This window comes from Hesperophylax consimilis, chromosome 13 (assembly GCF_061612785.1).
Source record: "Hesperophylax consimilis isolate HC1 chromosome 13, BYU_Hcon_1.0, whole genome shotgun sequence".
NCBI lineage: Eukaryota > Metazoa > Arthropoda > Insecta > Trichoptera > Limnephilidae > Hesperophylax > Hesperophylax consimilis.
Window position 1 is genome coordinate 11628079 of NC_142848.1, and position 19797 is coordinate 11647875.

Sequence of the window (19797 nt, forward strand, 5' to 3'; positions counted from 1 at the left end):
TTGCATCTGATTTACTCACTAAACCATTAACAGGCATTTAGTGTTTAGCTTTAGCAGAATGCCAGTCATCAGTGACGCGTGACCGCTTTATTGTCACCAATTACCGATTGTGCAACATCATTGTGATAAAACGATAATTTGTTTGACTAAATTATTTAAAGTAATTAATGGCTAATTATTTGATCACCTTGTCATAAAGATTTTCGTATTATTGTTCCTTTGGACGGTCATAAAGTTATTTTTCTCGGAAGACTGTTCGCATCGATGCCATAGAGCAATACAATCATTATATCTTGTCGAAACGTGTTCCAATAGCGGTAATCGGTGTGCGTAGAACGGATTTAGTTTTTCTGTCGGTCGGTAGACCGTTGGAGGTCAAATCGGACGAATTGGACGGACAAAAGTGGAACCCATTTTTCACTTCATGTCTTACCTAAATATAATATATCAATGATCGACGCTTAATTAAAAAAAACTGTTGTTTGTAGTTGATTGGACGATGATTGCACGTCTATTGTATGAATACCTCCGTAGCAACGATTTTAAAATCTGGCGTTGGCAATTCAATTATGATTTAACGTATTTTATAGAAGATAATAATACTAATAAATCTAACTGAAATATGAAACAGAACAGGACACAGAAGAAATAACTTTCTCAACTGGGAATCGAACATAGTATCTCTGTCTTTCTATTCAGGACAACGACTTTAACCACTCTACCATTTATACCTTATTATTATACGTCATTTTGGTCGATCCAATATTTCAAATTCAGAATTAAAAATACAATCTTTCAACTATTTTTCCCATATTGATGGCAGCTATCTTCTTAAATGATTACAAAGTTCTAATGAATTGGTTTGTATCCTAGATAGTGTCTCGGATAAACATATCCGATTTTTATTTGTATTTAATTAAACAGAAAAATCAGAAAAGGATAGGGTCGCATCTAGGACTCGAACCCAGTACCCTTGTCTTTCCGGGACACCGCATACATAAAGATAGTTGCCAATAAAAATGTGCGGTGAAAAAATGAAGACAATGTTGGTAGTTCTTATTCGAAGTATGATACAGTTAAAAGTGACCGAGGGGGGTAGGGTCCCACTAGCTCAGTGGTAGAGCGGTGTCCCGGAAAGAGAAGGGTCCTGGGTTTGAGTCCTAGATGTGACCCTATCCTTTTCTAATTTTTCTGTTTCAGATTTTCGTTTAGAAATCGCTAATATTGATTTCAATAATTTTAATGTATTTATTAAAATACCCCAAACTAGGCAAATGGCTATATTATGGTGGTAACATATTGCAAATTTGAATAGTTTGATAACATAAATATAATCATATACATATGTGTAGTATTCTAATAATTATTATATAATTAAAAGAAATAATATGAAAATCAAAATACTAATTATTCAACATCTCAGTTCCATTATTTGGGCAGCTGTACATTTATTGGTGGCTGAGGGATTTGGGTGCCTCGGTGTTGGTAGGCAAATCCGGAGACGCCATGCTGTCCTTAAGTTCAGTCTTGTCCAGTCCAGTTCTCATGTACAGTCCTATTTGTATACTTATATCTTTCACTTCCCAATAACGGGGTTGTCTCGAGGTTGTCGGGATTGGTCGATAATAGGGATAAATACGGAATGATGGGTTATTATCTTTACCCCAATTTCATTCATCAGGTGAGGTGTGTACAGGATGCGCCTGGCAATCAGCTGCGTGACGTGCCAGATTGGTAGAGGCCGGTTTGTGAAGACCCTTTGATTCCTCCTGGCATCTGGCGTCTCTACTCATCGCCTTGCGCACTCCTGGACACACTGATTTCTAGTCAACCCTCATACCCTTTAATTTCGCAGAATTTCTTCTCCTGCATTTCCTCAAAAAGACCCTCCACACAGCATCCCAAAATATGACACACGCCCTCAAGGAAATTATTTTCCTAAGGGCGTCTTGTTTTTTGTTAATATAAAAAAATTCACAACTACTCGTCAAAGCGTATCTTCCTTCAGTCAGACAATGATTTCACCCAGCGAATTGCTTTGATTGCAGCTGGTTGGGATTGGAAATCGTTCGTACTTTGATCATATAATAAACAGAAAGAAGACTTAATTATTAATTATATATTTGTTACAATCTCCTACAAGCACAACTAAAAGATCGTAACGTGTTTTGAGAGAATTGGAAAACTAAATAATATCTCCCAAATATCTACGTCAAACTACTAGAATGTTTCCCCATGTAATATAATCAGCATTAATTTTGCATGAATCATAAAACGAGGTAAACAGGAAAAATATTCAGATATTCAACACCACAAGATGGTTCTGGGTGGTAATATACCTTCTCTGTTTGAACAGGGTTATTAATGAAAGGGAATCTGCGTACGCCAGGTGACTTGTATGCATTCCAATTCCTTCCCACCAATAATACAAATTAGCCTAAGCGTCAAAAAGCTCGTCAGTTCGCTTTGCAAATCCAGGCGAAGTGGTCTCCTACCGAAAACCACAATTTCTAAATGCAAAGTTCTTCCAGGAAAGATGAAAACAATGACCGTTTTTCTTATAAATCTTTCTATTTTTTTCTTATGTTTTGACATAAAAAAATGGTTTTGACCATTTTTTTATGGCAGATGATAATATACAACGTGCATCGTATGCTAAATTCATTTGTATGTACATACTAGTAAGAGCATCCTCTCTTGCATACTTTAAATCAACCTTTACTCCGAGATATAAATAAAAACACTCATATTAATTAAGGTTTAAACCTTAATTTATCTTGTTCTGTCTGGCTTGCGTTTGTGAGATTTTTTCCTCGGATTGAATCTCTCGGAATAAGCATTTTTCATGTCTTGCTTTAGCAGATATTTAAATTATTTATTATATTGTAAACGGTTCATAATCAACAAATGTGAAGTGAAGTGAAGTTTGACCAATTGTTGGTAACCACTTAAGTGATGTGCTGTTTTAGCGTTTTCATTTAACAGAATGCTATATAAGAAAATCTCTGATAATTTTTTTCAGGTAAGTAAGAAAAAAACCTTCGCTTTCATGTCCAATTTTTGTTCAATCTATCCGTTGCAATTTTTTATTTATTTATTTAACGAAAATTGTAAAACCTATTTTGTACGCAAGAATAACTCAAATAAATAAAATTCAGCAGATGGAAATGCTTCCCACCACGTTTGTTTAAAACATTACAGATATATCTGATGCCTCTCATAAGAACTAAATCTGTTTGTGTCTGATACAAACAACGTTCAAGAAAACACGATGACACAGCAATCGAGTTTTTTTAAACGATTTTTACCAAAAAATTTTCAAAACAGGCTTTCGAGAAAAAATAGAAATAATGGCCAATGTCTACGCAGTTACTAATGTTTTCATATTTAAATAAAGACCAACTAAATAATGAGAAAATAGTAAAAAAAAAATATTTCTTCTTCATTAAAGTTTTTGGCGTCATAGTAACAAACAGTAAATATTTTTTAGTACGAAAAATCGAGAAAATTAACTTTTAAAAAATCATAGAAAGTAACAATGTAAAACTCAATAAAAAATATTTTTGGGAAATCATTAACAAAAAAACTGCTTCCTCTAGTTTCACTTGAAAATCTCTGAAATTATCCTACAATACTCTATTTATCCTCCATAATATTTTTATCTTCTTTCCAAATATAACAATTTGTATGGATTTTAATTTCGTAATAATTTTTTACTTTGTAACCACAACCTTAATGTAACATTAATATATTTTTATATGTTAATTATTTCACCAAGTAATGCATTATATTCTTTACCATTATTTTTTCGCAAATGTACACTCCTCTTCCATCCACAAACAAATGCTTTTAATGGAAGGCTAGTATAAATAGAAAACTGAAGTATGTAAAACCTGAATTGTAATATGATGTTCAATTAATAAAAAAGTAAAAAACATATTTTTGGTAAATAAAGCAAAAAATTATCGATATTTCTGTTACTATGGGTATTATTTATAATAATAACTGAACTACGAGTCCTGTACTTTAGGTATATTTTTCCAAGTTCAATGGGGAACAGAAAATAAAATGAAATACTAAATACTTATTAGGGTCGCCTGTTTTGTTTTTTTACGCCTAATAAACATAGAATCAATATTTTCCCTTTTGAGTATATATAATTAGAACTGAAAATATTATTATTAATATATACTCCATTTATAAGCGTAATCAATACCAGCACTTTGTTGAATCCTACAAATTATAGTTTTAGTGATATCTAATATTGTTCTATTTTCTGTATTATTTTATGTTATTGTTACATTTACTTATATTGTTTTTTATTCAGTTTATCAGCTTAATATTATTTCTAGCTTTAAAATTTATGGGTATTATTTTTGATAGCTCACTGGGTATATTCTGTTCTTAAAATTCATGTAAAAACTGGAGAGGGCGAAAATAAAATAAAATATTTTAGCCTTTAAAAATATGGTAGAATTCTATTTTAATAAAACGTTTATGTAAAACACTATTTAATAAAAAAATGAAAGAAAGTTTTAGGGTGTTTTTAATATAAAAACTTCATGGAGAATCATTTATTTCCATATGATTATTTCTATTTTTGGGATTATTTTATATTGAAACAGTAATAATAGATAGAATATTGAGGATACAAATAAATCAATGGATACACTGCAGGTTATCCACCGCTTACCCGCTCTGGTATAGGTAACAGATAGTTACTCCTTCAGTTCTCTCACAAGTACTCTAATTAATTACTAATTTTTTTCGGTTAAACTCTACATTGATTATAAAAATAATCTAGACCCCCAATGTCTCTGCATAGTGTTTAGGCTGCAGGATGCCTATAATATACACAAAAACACAATTAACAGTTTTATTAAATGGATACAATTTGTAATTGTCCCCTTTTAAGCCGCTTACACAGAATCAGTTCCACTTATTTCTTTGTTTCACGGTTTGAAACCGTTAATTATAAGTCTTTAATTATAACCGTTAATTCAGGCATATTTTAACCCTTCTATTTAGGTGCTAGAAAATCCATCGAGCTCCAGTGCTACGTACACAGTATACCTACGTGGTACACATTTAGAATACTGTCATATATATTGAAAAAAATAATTATTAACATTTTGTACTTTTGTAAATCATTTCATTTAAATTGATTGAGCTTAGCGATATTCTGTTCTTACTCGACCACTTTGCATTTCGTCTCTCTGTCTGTTCTGTCATTTGTTCGTGTGTTCAATATGGTAGCCGCGTTTGAAAGTACCTTTTTACTCCGCCAGAGAGCGTAAGCGCAGCAAGCTGTCAAGTCGTAAGTAAACAACAGTAAGAGAAGTCCACTATTCATCGATCTACTAATATCTGGGCTCATTGGCATAAGTGAAATATGTTATACTAGGGCTGAAAATGAGGAATGAATATCAGCCACGCATATAATGCATGATATATCCATTACAGCCGTCAGACCTCCGGCTACTACTGACAACTGCGTGTCGTGGCACGGTGACAAAACTTCTTACGCCTCTCGCGCCCGGAAAGTTATTAACGGATGCAGATACAGATATATTATTTGATAACAAATTTTAATCGATTTTTTTTGCAATTTTTATATCTTTTAATTATTATATCCAATACCAAAATGTATTGCTGAGGAACACTTGAATTATGTACATACTCTGTATCAAGTATATTTACAGACATATTGAAATAATTATAGACACGTAAAATTAATTTAAATCCTTGCCAGCGCCGGCAAGGAACGCTTAAATAAATCGATCCGCAAATATTTCTCATTTCAACATACCATATTCATAGTACCATGGATGCCATGGTATCTCTGGCTCCCGTTAGCAGGAAGCAGTTGACACTTTTGTGTGGTATTTACATACAAAATATATATATCTAGGCATAAAATCTGGGTCAGAGGTCAAAAACCTTTATTAAAAATAAAACATGTTGTTTTCAAATCAACATTTTGACACTCAATGGCTGTTATCGATAAAATCAAAACATGTTTTTTCTGTATTATTGCAGTTCGTTGGGTCATTGCAACTGGACAATAATATACGTCTCAGCATTCCTTTTATTCCTTTATTCCTTTTATTCTGTTATTGTATGACTAACTTCTACTCAGTCTCAATCTAATTCGCAAACAACGCCAAGCTAAAATAACTTGATAAATAATTGAATTAGCGTGTTGCGCCACTTTAATATTTTTTTCGTTGGCTTTGTCGTGTTTTCTTTTTAATTTTCTTATGTGAAATTGCACAACAGTCCCAACTGCTCTCAACCGTCTGGAGCTAGTGAGACTGGCATGCCTAATTGAGGGATGTTGTGAGTGGGGGTTGTGATGGGGAAAAGAAAGGTGGGTGGGAAGAAAAGTATCTAAGCAACGTTTCAATTCTCAATGGTGGTCTTACACCAGGGCAGGTATTTTGCACTTTGCATGCCGTAAATACACTGCATATTATTTTAAATGAATAAACTGCAAAATAACTTAAACAAACTTACATAAACTAATCAAATAAAATTAACTTGCACACGCCGGGATCGGAACCCGTAACCCCCGGCTTGCTTACCGCTCCTTCGTTTTATTCAGTCACAGACGTTGATATAGCGGCCCTACTGATTAGGTTTTGTTAACGATTTCATGATTTTTTTCCATATAAAATGCGATTTATATTATAGTAACGTATACTTCGTCACCAACATGTAGGTACATACATATTATGTGTATATTGAAGTCACGCACACTCCGTCGACAATGTGTCGGTACTTATTATGTGTTTATTGAAGTCACGCATACTCCGTCGACAATGTGTACGTACTTATTATGTGTAGGTATATTGAAGTCACGCATACTCCGTCACCAACGATCTAACGATTTTTGAGAATTACTTCCACTAATTTACAGAGTGTTCCAATGATCCACTATCAGGTTTTTTCATTTCAGGAAGGATTTCTAAAGCCACGTACAGATATTAGCAACACAACATGTAAGGCAACAAAGGTTGCAATAAATAACCATAGTGGTAATGCCCGTTCGGTGCGCAGTTCTTGCACACAGTACACATGCAATTTGTTGCATTGCAAGTTGTGTATTTAATATCTTTATATTTTAAAAGCCGTTGATACATTTTTAATTCCTTCGAAATTGAAGGATTTTTTATTTTAATAAATCAAAGCATTGAACTTCAAATGTCGATAAAAATACTTTTTTGAATAGCTGCCAACGTATTTTTAGTACAAAATTAAACCAAATAAAACGCAGATTTTTTAAAGTAACATTTCAACAAGTGTAAATTTAACGAGAGTAATTTTGTTTTAGTGCATTTTTTACTAGGTATAGTTTCCGTCAGTGTAAGTTCATCGTGTTTCTTTTTTTAATGATTCTGAAGCTAAGATTATTTTTTTAGATAATGCGAAATTACCAAGGAGCCATCGGTTATCTGTTAAAAATGTATTATTTGCCGAACAAATGTGTAAACAAGTTGAAAAAAATGCTAATATTTCTCGTCCTTGGACAGGAATACCAGCTCGTATCAATATGCATCTCACATCAACAACTGACTCTAGCAACAATGTGGAGATTCAAGGAAAGAGCATTGGTCATAAATCTAACCAAGTACCTAGGTCTTTAAAATGGGTATTTCCTTCTAATTCAAGCACCAATCTGGTGGAGGTACTTACTATACACCAAGAGTAACCATGCAGGAATTTCAATGTTGACGGTCTCCGCATTAGTGACAAAATTCTTGCAATAGTATTCAGCAATCTATAATTCGAAATCGCGAAATAATTGAACTACTATACTGCACTTAATTCTATATTCGCTAAATACGATATAACGAACACCTCAACCTACTTGATAAGTTCGCTGGTGTAATACAATACAAGAATTGGCAACTGATACTGACTGCTTTGGGAAAGTTATTCGGGAGGAAATAAAAGTTACATACAAAAAGGCAAAGAGGATTGATTTGATCTCGTGTATGGCTATTAAGGTTTAGTTCCCCAAACTCCAAGCAATGCTTCCATAATGATTGTGTCCTCCATCCTTGTGAAAATTGATGGTGCAAATGTGATTAGTTAATTTATATGAAGATTGATTTCAATTAAATGTAATTTTGTACATAATTCTTAAGTCTTACGGTGTACAATTTGAACTTGTTGTTCAGAAAGTTGAGGGTTAGAATCTCAACTGAGAGATCTTTCAATTTATCAATAATCTTGGGTGTTGTGACATTGGTATTGTGGTAGAAATTGCGATATATTTGGTGAAAGTTTTATTTTATTTTAATATTATATTATAGGTAGGTACGTACTTACTTTGTCGTTGGTTGAATTTTTCTCACAATCAGTTGTAATTTTAAAAATTACAATGAAATAAATCCTAATTCTAGAACTCATTGAACCAGACAAACAAAAATTTTGAGCAGTTTATTTTTAAATGACCGTAGAAACACAAACACAGTAATTAAATAATGAAGGAAAATAATACATAAAATCATTTATTTTTACGTAAATTTTATTTAGAAAAGTAAAAGAAAATATAAAAGCAATATTTACATACCAGAAGGTTTTTTGTAATTATTTTTTTCTCTTCGGTTTAGAATTTCTTTTAAAAGTCACATAATTACAAGCAAATGAAATATTAAATAAATGTTAGTTTATAACCAAACAAATCAAAAATATGGCGTTTAATGCAACCTTCATTCTTGTGGCAAAATAACAATATCATAATACGCTTTACATCAAATTGTAAATAGATCGATTCAGTCGTGAAGATGTAAGCAGTGTTGTAGACCGAAGAGAATTTAAAGAAGTTTATTTATTTGGTAGTGTTGATAGTAATAATTTATTCACCAGCCGTTGTAGGTCTTATAGCCGTAGGACGGAGCCCATCCGCTGGAATACCCACTGCTGTATCCGCCGTTATAACCTCCATATCTGAAAAAAAAATGATACAAATTTGTTTTATGAAGCAGCAAAAACTTTCGAATTGTTGACTTAGGAGTAGAATTTCTTGGTTATTGTGATCAGCTCACAATTTTATTTCCATCACGAGCTAATATGAAGTGTTTGAAAGAGAGGGTACGAAAACAGTGTGCAATATAGTTGTGAATGAGGAATACTTGGAGCAGGTGGATGAGTTTGTGTATTTAGGAAGTATGTTTACGAGAGATGGGAAGGCTGACAGAGATATTGAAAGAAGGGTAAATGCAGGTAAGTCCGTTAATGGAGGACTGAACGCCGTTGGCGCTAGCAAAAATTGTCCAAAGAAGCGAAGTTAGCAGTCCACAACGGAGTGCTGGTACCTACCTTGATGTATGGAAGTGAGGCATGGAACTGGCAAAGAAAGGATGAAAGTAGATTGAATGCTGTTGAAATGAGATCCCTGAGGCGTATGTGTGGTAAAACCATGTTTGATCGTGTGAGGAATGTGGAGATCCGCAAAGAGTGCAAGGCTGATGTAAGCGTAATGAGTAAGATTAAGAAAGGGACGCTTAGATGGTTTGGGCATGTAGAGCGAATGAGCGAAGATAGGAGCGTAAGGAGGATATACGATGCAAATGCGAATTGTAGCAGAAGTCGGGGACGCTCTAGGAAGACATGGCACGATCAAGTGAATCAGATACTCGAGTCGGGCCATATCAAGAGTCAGAATAATAGCAGAGTATGTATGAGACGATATATGAATGTGAGTGAGGCAAGAAGTGTGGGCCAAGACCAAGTTGTTTGACAGTCCGTCTTCTCTGCCTACCCCTGCGGGAAACGAAGTGATGGTTAGTTAGTTAGTTAGCTAATGAGCTCTAATACCAAATTTTCAATAGGAAAAAAATAGTTGAAACATTGAAGAGACAACTAATAGAAATAGTTGTGAGCGTGTCTGTGAAGTGAGGCCAATCTTATCTTATTTGAAATTGATGAAATATTTTCATATTTCGAAATTCTTTCTTTAATTTGTATTTAGTTTTTTTTTAGTTAAGGTATAGATAACACTTTTAAGTTATATTTGTTCAGTGAGTTGAAAAATAATCAGAAAATGGTGAAGCAAGGTAGTAGTTATTCATAATGCTCATTCAATACACATTTCAATACGGTTGTAACCTACGGACGCACCGACTTCAGTAAATTTTATTAAAAAAATATATGTATAAAACTACTCACGATGGTCTGTAATAGCTGCCTCCGTATCCGCTGTGACCTCCATATCCAGAATACCCTCCGTATCCTGAGTATCCAGAGTATCCGTTATAACCTCCATTGTACCCTCCGTGGTAGCCTTCATTGTATCCTCCATTGTACCCTCCATGATATCCTCCACTGTACCCTCCATAGTAGGGCTTGGAGTAGCTCACGTACCCGCCGTATCCACCGAGCCCCCAGCCAGAGGCGTCTGCCTTTAGGTCATCAGCAGGCTGCAGATCTTCGGATTTCTTTTTGACTTCTTCTACGGGTAAGGCAGATACAGCTGCCACGAACAGGAACGATGCTAGGATGAAGAACTTCATCTAGAAAAGCAACAAAAACAATATCTTTATTTATTACTAGCGAAGATCCGTGAAAATACTAGGAAAGTCTGAATTCTTGACAAATCATTTCCAATTTGTAAAATGTCAATTAAAATAAAAAAAATAATAATTAGCTATGTACTTTATCGTTCATCTGAATTTTCAACAAAATCAGCTATAATTAAAATGAAACTTAAATTTAAAAACAGATCCGAGTGCATTGAACCTGAGTTACATAGACAGACATACAACTGAAATTAGTATTTTCGATGATTATTTTTTTATTATTAATATTTGTATTCCTCATACTACCATTATTAAAAGCGTAAAATGTTGCTGGAGCACCGATGAGGGACTTAGCTAGCACATGAATTGAACTCATGACACCTTTGTAGAAACCAGACGCATTGTACATTCGGATACTAACCTGCCATTTGGTTCATACGACTTAGTGAAAGGTTTTTATTGGTTTATCACTTTGCATCGGGTTGTATCCAGAAAGTGCAAAAAATGATGTTGGTCCATAGCTATTATGAAATTCTGGAGACTTTTTTTCTACAAGTCTATAAAAACTGCCTTTTGAACCGTCAAATTATTTTTGACAACATCAGGTTTTCGAGATTTTCTGCACCATTATCTCAAAAATCACCTTGTTTGACTTGTGATTGTCTATAAGTGTGGGATTTGTACACATCTACATGCCATTCTTCGTTTCTTAGTCAACCGAAACCCATTTTCTTCCCAGCATTAAGTCTATTATCATTCTTCAACTATTGTATCAATTGTATTTCATTATATGTCATTAAAGTGCATTGTAGTATGTTAGAGAGGGCCAGTTTTTTGAAAGTCAAAGTGTAGAATGTAGGTGTATGCCCTTGGTCTTTTTGGATTTCTGCTTTCGGAAAGTCGACCCGTGTACACCCGAATACATTAAGCAATACAATACAAAACCTAATAAATTGTATTTTAAATGAAAAAAACGCTTAGTAATAAATGTCCTTTTTATTGAATTAATAACTTACAGCCACCCAACTATAACAACCAATTATAATTAGTTAATATAATAGCCCTGATGAAGCTTGAGATAAGCGAAACCTGGTCGAATGTCAGTTATTAATTTGATTAAAAAAAGTGGTGTATTATAAAGTGTGTTTTTTTCATTTTATATATAATTTCAACAACCCAAATTATTTGCATCGTTCGAAATAAATTAATAAATTATTTTACTTCTATTTTTCAATACTCATGCTAGAACTACGATACTAAAAATCTACAATATCTGCGCCATAATGCGAAAAGTGAATGACAAATCATTTGTGAATCACGCACAATTTAAAAGTAATTGTAGGTTATTGGTTGAAATAGCGTGACATTATGAAAGAATGGCTCATCAGTTTATGGAAAAATGCATAACTTTTATATATACTTCTTCGTATAACAATAATAATTGCATAGGATTTTTTTGTATTAAGTTTTTTTTTCCAGTTTTTATTATTTAGTTAAGCGTTGATATTTCATTGTAAACAGTTATCTGAAGTAACGCAAGTACGTATTAACGCAAGGGTATTCCAATAAATTAAAAATATTATTCAATTATTAAAATATCACATTTGATACGTGTGACTTTCAGTTAAAATATTTCAGGAAATTGTTTGTAGTACCGACCACGAATGATATTCTCCGGTCAGTATTTGTTATTCGGTCAGACTGTTTAACAAATTAGGAATCATCATATTACAAATGGTGTTAATTTGTCATAAAACATGTGAAGCAGTCGGAAGAAATTGAAGGTGGGTGGAATGTTGTGTTAATTAATGATGTAGAAAATCCCACGGAAGGTGTTAACGAGAGATGCAATTCTTGCACATGATCGAACTTGAATGATTTTTGAATGATGATGAAATTTTGCCAATAAATTCAACAAAAAAAGTTTAAATCATTGAAGAAGAAGATAAAACAAATAAATATAAACGAAACATGAAACAGCACAAGACAGGGAAAAAATTAAAATTGAAAAAAAGGGTCTCACCCATGAATAGAATGAAGGATCTTTTGTCTTACTGGGATACTCGTCTTAAACCACTCGATCATTGGGACCGATTTATTAGGCGTCAAATTTGTCTATCTTATTTTTCAAATTCAGAACTAACAATATCATCTTGCAACTAAATTAGTTTAGAAGAAAAAGATCTTCCTTAAAAATGTATATGCCTATTAAACCTCCTTTTTAAATGTAGGCTAATCATTTTAAAAACGAAACATTTGAAATTAATTTTTGCACAACGATGGTACTGATACTGATAAAATGATTAAAAAAAATCTTTCGAACAAGTTTCGACTCATTTTTCGACATTTTTTGTGACCCATTTTTCGACTCTTTTTAGACCCGCTTGCTGTCCCCTATTACCCAGCAATCACCATCCCATTTGATCGAAATGAAAATTTCATAATGATGATGAAACGCCGTTCTGCACATATTAAAGCAAACAATTGTCATACTTTTGGATCGCGAAATACACCGAACAGTATTTCTTGTTTCTTTATTTTTAATGTTTTTAAAACATGGTGTACGGGAGTAAGTAAAGAGCGCTAACTTCGGGAGGGGGGGGGGGGGGGGGAATTCTACATAATAGAGCAAGTAAAAAAGATAAATAACTTTTTTTAATTCCAACGTTTTAAGGTAGTTTTTAGTTCAAAATGTTGAATTGTTTATATGGGAAAATAAACATTGAAATTTCGAAAAAAGTTATTTTATATTTTTTAATCGGTACTACCATCATGTAGAATCACCTCCCAAAGTTACCGGACTTTACCCCCGAACACCCTGTTTTTTATAATATTACTAATTATTTTCAAATAAATCAAACCGTTAACTGAGGATTGAACATTCCTCCCCAGGGACTGAAATCAACTGCGCTAACAACAAAAATTCAGATTTGGTAAAACCGTAATTTATTTCGTATATTAACTAATGTAATGTCATCCAATTTCAGAGAAATGCGTATTTGTCAGCATATATATGCGTGATTTTTATCGACAACGAGTCTATCTGCCGAGTTTCAGCTCGATTGGATGTCTGAAAGTGGGTTGATTTCCACTTCTAAGGTTACACTTCTTTCCTACATCCATTCAAAAACACAAAAGTGAAATTTGAATAGATATTAATTCATTTTTGTTATTTGTTATTGGGGTGTTATGCCGTGTTGCGCTAACTCCTTCTTTAGACAACGTTTTGGACAGCATTGCAGTGTCCATCATCAGGGCAGATGTGTTATTTGAGGTTGTGTTAAAATGTGAGCTTATGTATGAGGTTGTGATACCGTGTTGCCAGCTCCAACCCTCTGAGCTAACATTAACGTATCATTTTTTTAATTTAAAGTGGTTTTCTTCGTTTAGCTCTGGTGTAGCCGTCAATTACCGGATACCAAGAACTATTGAGCTTAGCTCCATCATCTCTAATAATGTTTACGGGATTTTTATGAATTTCAATGGCCTCCGTAATCAGTCGTGCTCTATAAGTTTTGGGTCTCCCCAGGATTTCAGGAACAAATCCAAAGTAATGCCCGTGTCAATCAAATGCTCGGCAATTGCCGATTTGTCAGGGTGGCCGAGTTTACAAGCTCTGAAGTGTTCTGAAATCCTTTTGGAGATAGTCCGCTCTGTCTGGCCTACATAGACCTTGTCACATCCGGAACAGCTGAGTTTATACACTCCATCTGTTTCCAGAGGAAATTTAGTCTTTGCAGACCTCAGTAAGTCCTGTATCTTTGTTGTTGTTCCGAAGACAGTCTTGATATTTTCCTTTCTCAATAGCCTGGCAATTCTGTCTGTCACATTGTGCACATAAGGCAGGAAGGCACAGCCTTTGCACTGCAATGCTGTCCGAAACGTTGGCTAAAGAAGGAGTTAGCGCAACACGGCATAACACCCAAAAACAAATAACAAAAATAATTTTGGCCGTGAAAATCTTAAATCATAGATATTCATTCAGATTATTGCGTTTTTTTTTATACGAGTGCAAAGTTAAAAATGTAAATGTCAAAAACCTCCAAAAGAGGAACTTCCGATGTAATATTTTATGTCAATATATTACATCCGGACGAGTTACCTATGAGTACTTTAATATTTTTATTTGTTGTATGTATATTATTGATTTGTTTCTTTCCTTTCTTATTTTTTTTAGTATTTCATTTTAAAATGTTATTCCAATATGGATTAAATTGCATTGCACAACCCCTGCAAGTAGCCAGGAATAATAGCATAATTATTATTAATAATCACAGAATAAAAAAATATCGCAAACAAGACTTGTGGCCTTATTTTCATACAAAACCAAGATTGCACAATTCAAATGAGATAGCGATATACAATTTCAGGCAAGTGTAAAAGAGTCAGACCGCGTGCTAAATGGTTTAGAAAGAAAAGATTCTAAATCAATGGAACATTTGTTTCTATTCAAATTCATATGAAAGGCACTTCTACTTTCCTTGTGTTAATAATAATAATAATTGTATAGCGCCGTTTTTGTGAAAAAGCACCTCTAAGGCGAAATAATCATTATAGTCTTTCTCGACTAACATTGGCATCGTTTAAAAGCTTAGACGAATTAAAAGAGAATGTAGGTTACTCTGATATAACGCGCGTGGTTTCATTGAACTAGGTCCAGTGAACATACTTGAGATTAATGCGTTTAGTATTCGATTCCATTCGTATGTGCTCAAAAATCCCTTGTTATTCCAATAAATATAATTATTCATACATTTGTAACATGCTCGCTCATAGATTTTTGTAACATCTATGAGCGAGTCAGTGGGAAGTGAGTCGTTTCTCATACAGAAATGACGGGCGTCCATAATAATATGGTTTATATATTGTACACATATTCTTTGAATAGTCTTATCTATTAATCTTTAGCTATCCCATTTCTTTTTCTATGTTATTGGCTATTCTTTTATTATGCTTTTCGTTATTTCGATTTCCATCTAGAAACTGGAATGTGCTATATTTTGTTGTTAAATTAGTAAAAACATAACGCGTCTTTAAGTCATTTTGTTTCCACTAAGAATGATTTTATTTTCGAAGGTTTTGTCGACATTAATAAATGTGTCTATTTAATGGGCAATGGTAAAAGGAATTATATAAAAAATAAAAGCAAGATTAGTTCACTCTTGAAAGATGACATAGGCCCTGAGGGAAATTATTTTCTTCAGGGCTTCCTGTATGGAGTTAATATAAAAAAAAAAAATTAAAAAAAACTCTTGCATAATATAAAATTTGGAATTGGTACGTAGTGTGAAATGTCATAATTTGCTAGTAGTCGCCTGAAGTATTTGTTTGTAGAATGCAAATACATACACAATAAAAGCACAACCTTGAAGTCTATTTCACGCTTTGTTAGTTGTTTAAAAAATAATGTCAAAACAAATAAAGTCATTTTACGGGGTTCAACCGAGTTCAAACTGTTCTCAATTTGACTAGATGAGAAGCACATTTACTTAATTACTGATCTAGAAATATTATATTTTTATTAGTGGTTAAATTTGGATAGAACAGCCAATGTCAGTTTTTGGAAATTAGATTTAGGTCTCTAAAACGTCCTTTATTTAAATGGAATGAATACTTTTAATGTTTATAGATTAATGACGTCATAGTTTATCTAACGCAAAAATCAAAATATTTTTTCAGTTTTTTTTACGCCAACAGATAGATTAAAAGAATAATCTTCTTTCAAGTCCCAGAAATACAAAGAAAAGTGTCTTTAGCGAACAAACGGGCGGGCTGTTGAATTTGATTTTTACACAACACATCTACAGTTTTATTATGAGATTGATAAAATTTCAATTTCACACAGTCTACTCATAAAACGTATGAGTCTGCTAGTAGAGCTAGTTAATTTAACTATTAAAACTAGTTGACTTATTCTTTTCAATAAAGTTATTCAGTTACAGTAAATAAAATATTCGTAAAATTAATTTATTGATTTATGTAGAAGAGATTTACTGGGTTTGTCAAACATGCTTAACTTTAATTAGGTCAGAATCAGAGAGCAATGTGTTCGAGTTAGAAAAAAATAACAGATTATTAATAAATGCCAATGACATTAAGAAACGATACAATATGTACGTGATGTAATCGTGTTGACTTATCAAATTTGAAAAAATAAACACAGATGGTTAAAAAAAAGATAACATATATTAGAACGAACAAAAATAGGGGTAGTTATTAAAAAGGATATCAAAAAGTCGTTATTTTGTAGCCTATAGTATGTATGTATGTGTATCTTGAACCTCCCATTTTCAATATCTTCCTAATGGTGCAAGTAAAAAAGGTAGATAACTTTTTCAAAATTTCAACGATTTAATGTAGTTTTCAGGTATTTTTTCTAATTGTTTGAATGGAGAAAATAATACTCTTCTACGGAATTTTTTTCTGGAAAAAAAACAACGAAATTTCTAAAAAGTTATTCTTACTTTTTACTTCTACCATCATATAGAATTACCTACAAAAGTTTGCGCACTTTACCCCCAGAAACCCTCTGTAAAAATTTCAATACACAAAAAAAATCTTTTTTTAAATTACATAAATTTTTATTTTGTAATGTTATTTATGTGGTTTTGTTTTTTTAGGTAATTTTGCTTTAATGCATTTTTATTTGTATTTGTTGCACTTTTAAAGAACTTTCCAAAACATTGTTTTTATGTAATTAAGCATTTTCCGCATTTTTTTGTTTATTTTTTAGTGAATTTCTTTAAACCTGTTGAGTAACATGATATGTTATATATTTTTGTGTGTTTTTTTTAAAATTTTTATTTAAATTTAAAAAAAAATACGTATGTTTATGTACACCGACTTGTAATTCTAAAGTTATAACATAATATTTTTTATTTTAGAACAAACATCTAGTGAGGCGGGTAACGTATTTGAATTATATTTTATCTCAATAAACGCTTGGGTTGCCGGCAATTAATTATTTAATAATATATGATAAATTTTAGTGATGCTCAGGATTATAACCAAGGATTGTAAATTATTTTAATAGTATTAAATATAATTTAATTTAAATCTGGTCAAATTTTTCGTCTTGTTTCAAACGGGACTGCAGGCCTCTAACTGACAGTCTTTATAATAAACTATTAATAAAACACGAATGTGTTAAGAGAATGTCGGAACACATGCATAAAAATTCTAACATTGCTGAATTTCGTCATTATATTTGTCAAGAAAAGCGCTTTCCGATATATTCTGAATGGATCAATATTTTATTAGGATATGGCTTGCCATCATGTTTTTAACAGGATTTTAATAAATCTGCCATACTCATTTTTCTCCATGTGGCAGATTATGTTAAATATTAGATGTTAAATTTGTGAATTATGTGTTTGTAATTATAATTCCAACATGCTTATGCGCATCACATAACAATCTATGTCAAATAAAGTACATTTACAAAACAAATATGTACCTATATCAAAATTTAAAAAATAACGCACTTGCTAAAAAAATTCTTTGAAAATTTTGAATTGAACCACCGAACATGTGTGAATTATAATTTTTAATGTGAATACTCGCATAATAGGCTCGTGGGAGTGAGGGATCTCCAAAGAGGCTGAAGAGAGAAGGGAAGGGGAGATGGGAAAGAGGGAGATGTATCTGTCATTCTGATCAGGTCACTAATCACGACTAAAGCTGCTTCTATAACCGTTTTTATACAGAGTGGCGATCTTTAACTAGAGTACGTAACATAGCTAAAGCTAACAAGCTATCTACAACTCTGAGTCATGGTCCATGTTGATGGAAAGTTGGGAAGTATGTTGCTATTCAGATTTTTTGCTAAACACGGATAAAGCCGTTTCAAGCAAAGTTTTATTGCAGAGTAGTGTTCTTTCACCAAGTGGGCTGTGACTCTAAGAGGATTTCCTTTGTGTATTGTCGAAAATAATATTAATATATAACTAGCTTCAATCAATTATAAATTCAAAACATCAATTAAAATAATACGTAATAATAGTAATGAGTTGTTTGGTGTTATTTTACGTAATAAGTAATTTAGGTAACTCACCTTTTTAAACTGCAGTTGATTGAACTGAACTAGAAGCTTATACTCCAGGTTGAAGCGTTCAATTGTGCTTCTAATCGGTTATTGGTACTTCACTTCACTTTCCTCTGCTTTTTATATTCCGATCAGAGAGGGAGTCCGATGGATTGTCGCACAGGGGGAGGGACTGCTCTAACACCTTGGATTTGATCGATTTGTGGCTAACGACATCAATGGAAAAATGCGTCCTTGCAACAGGTCGGCTCGTGGAATATTTTAATTTGAAAACACAATATCTGCGTTTGTTTAATTTATTTTGCATTTGAAACAATTGGAAGAAAATGTACTACGAAAGGGTGAAAAATTTATTCACTAGTGGCCGAAAAATATGTTTATATAAATAAGTGGGAATAAGTAAAATGTACAAGCTTGATGACGATAATAATAAAAAAACGAAGATTTTTGATTCTTTGAGGGTTATGGAGGAAGCGAGAGAAAACTGATTTTACACTATAAAATGAAAAACATTCGAGGTTGGTCAAAAAATTAAGCATGAAATTTCCGCACACAAAGAGAGTCAATTGTTTTTGTTCAACTTATAATCATTTTTTTTTAGTTCATGTATTTTTAAAAGCAGCTGTTTTATTTTCGATTTTGTTTTCTTGATTGAATGAATGAAGTGGAATCTCGGAAGTTCAAATTAACCTGATCGAGCAGAAACTTTGCAGATAGACTCATTGTCAATTACAATGCATTCTGTCAGATTTTGGTGGCACTCATGCACACAAGCGCGAACCCACGGATTTTTAAGAAATTGGATGACATTATATTTAATAAATAAACAAATAAGATAACATTCGAAATAAATGTCGGAATTATCCAATTACAATTTGGATAAGGTATTAGCGTTGTTGACTACGGTCCTTGGGGAGGAAAGTCCAATCCTCAGTCAAACCAGATTTTTTAGGTTTTAAGAGTTCACAGCAGTTAAGTGCCAGTCACTGGGGAGGAAGATTCAATCCTCAGTGAAAGCATTTTTTAAATATGTGTGTCAGAAAAACAAATGTATTGTAGTAAAAAAATTTAGTATAATTTTGTGTACTAGAGCGACTAATTGAATATTTTATGAACAGGGTGACCATGGGAGTTGAAAAAAGTATCACATATGAAACACCTGTTATTATGTCCTGATTTACTGTTGTATTGTAATAATCCATTGTGATGTTAATCAATAAATAATAA

The 19797-nt window shown here is 32.7% G+C and overlaps 1 protein-coding gene across 1 annotated transcript; it reads right to left on the reverse strand.

Moving 5' to 3' along the window:
• Window positions 1–8515: 8515 nt before the first annotated feature.
• Window positions 8516–18714, reverse strand: LOC149418440 (uncharacterized). The gene is made up of 3 exons (XM_089638496.1): window positions 18580–18714; window positions 10177–10520; window positions 8516–8955 (listed from the first exon to the last, which is right to left on the reverse strand). The coding sequence occupies exons 2-3, from the start codon at window positions 10518–10520 to the stop codon at window positions 8868–8870; spliced, it is 432 nt and encodes a 143-aa protein (XP_089494622.1). The 5' UTR covers window positions 18580–18714; the 3' UTR covers window positions 8516–8867.
• Window positions 18715–19797: the final 1083 nt, after the last annotated feature.

Excerpts from the sequence above, each read along its gene's own strand:
- LOC149418440 (XM_089638496.1), bottom strand. The coding sequence starts at position 10,520 with ATGAAGTTCTTCATCCTAGCATCGTTCCTGTTCGTGGCAGCTGTATCT. Across the intron at positions 8,956-10,176 it reads GGCAGCTATTACAGACCATC|ATATGGAGGTTATAACGGCG; the intron begins GTGAGTAGTTTT and ends TTTTTTTTTCAG.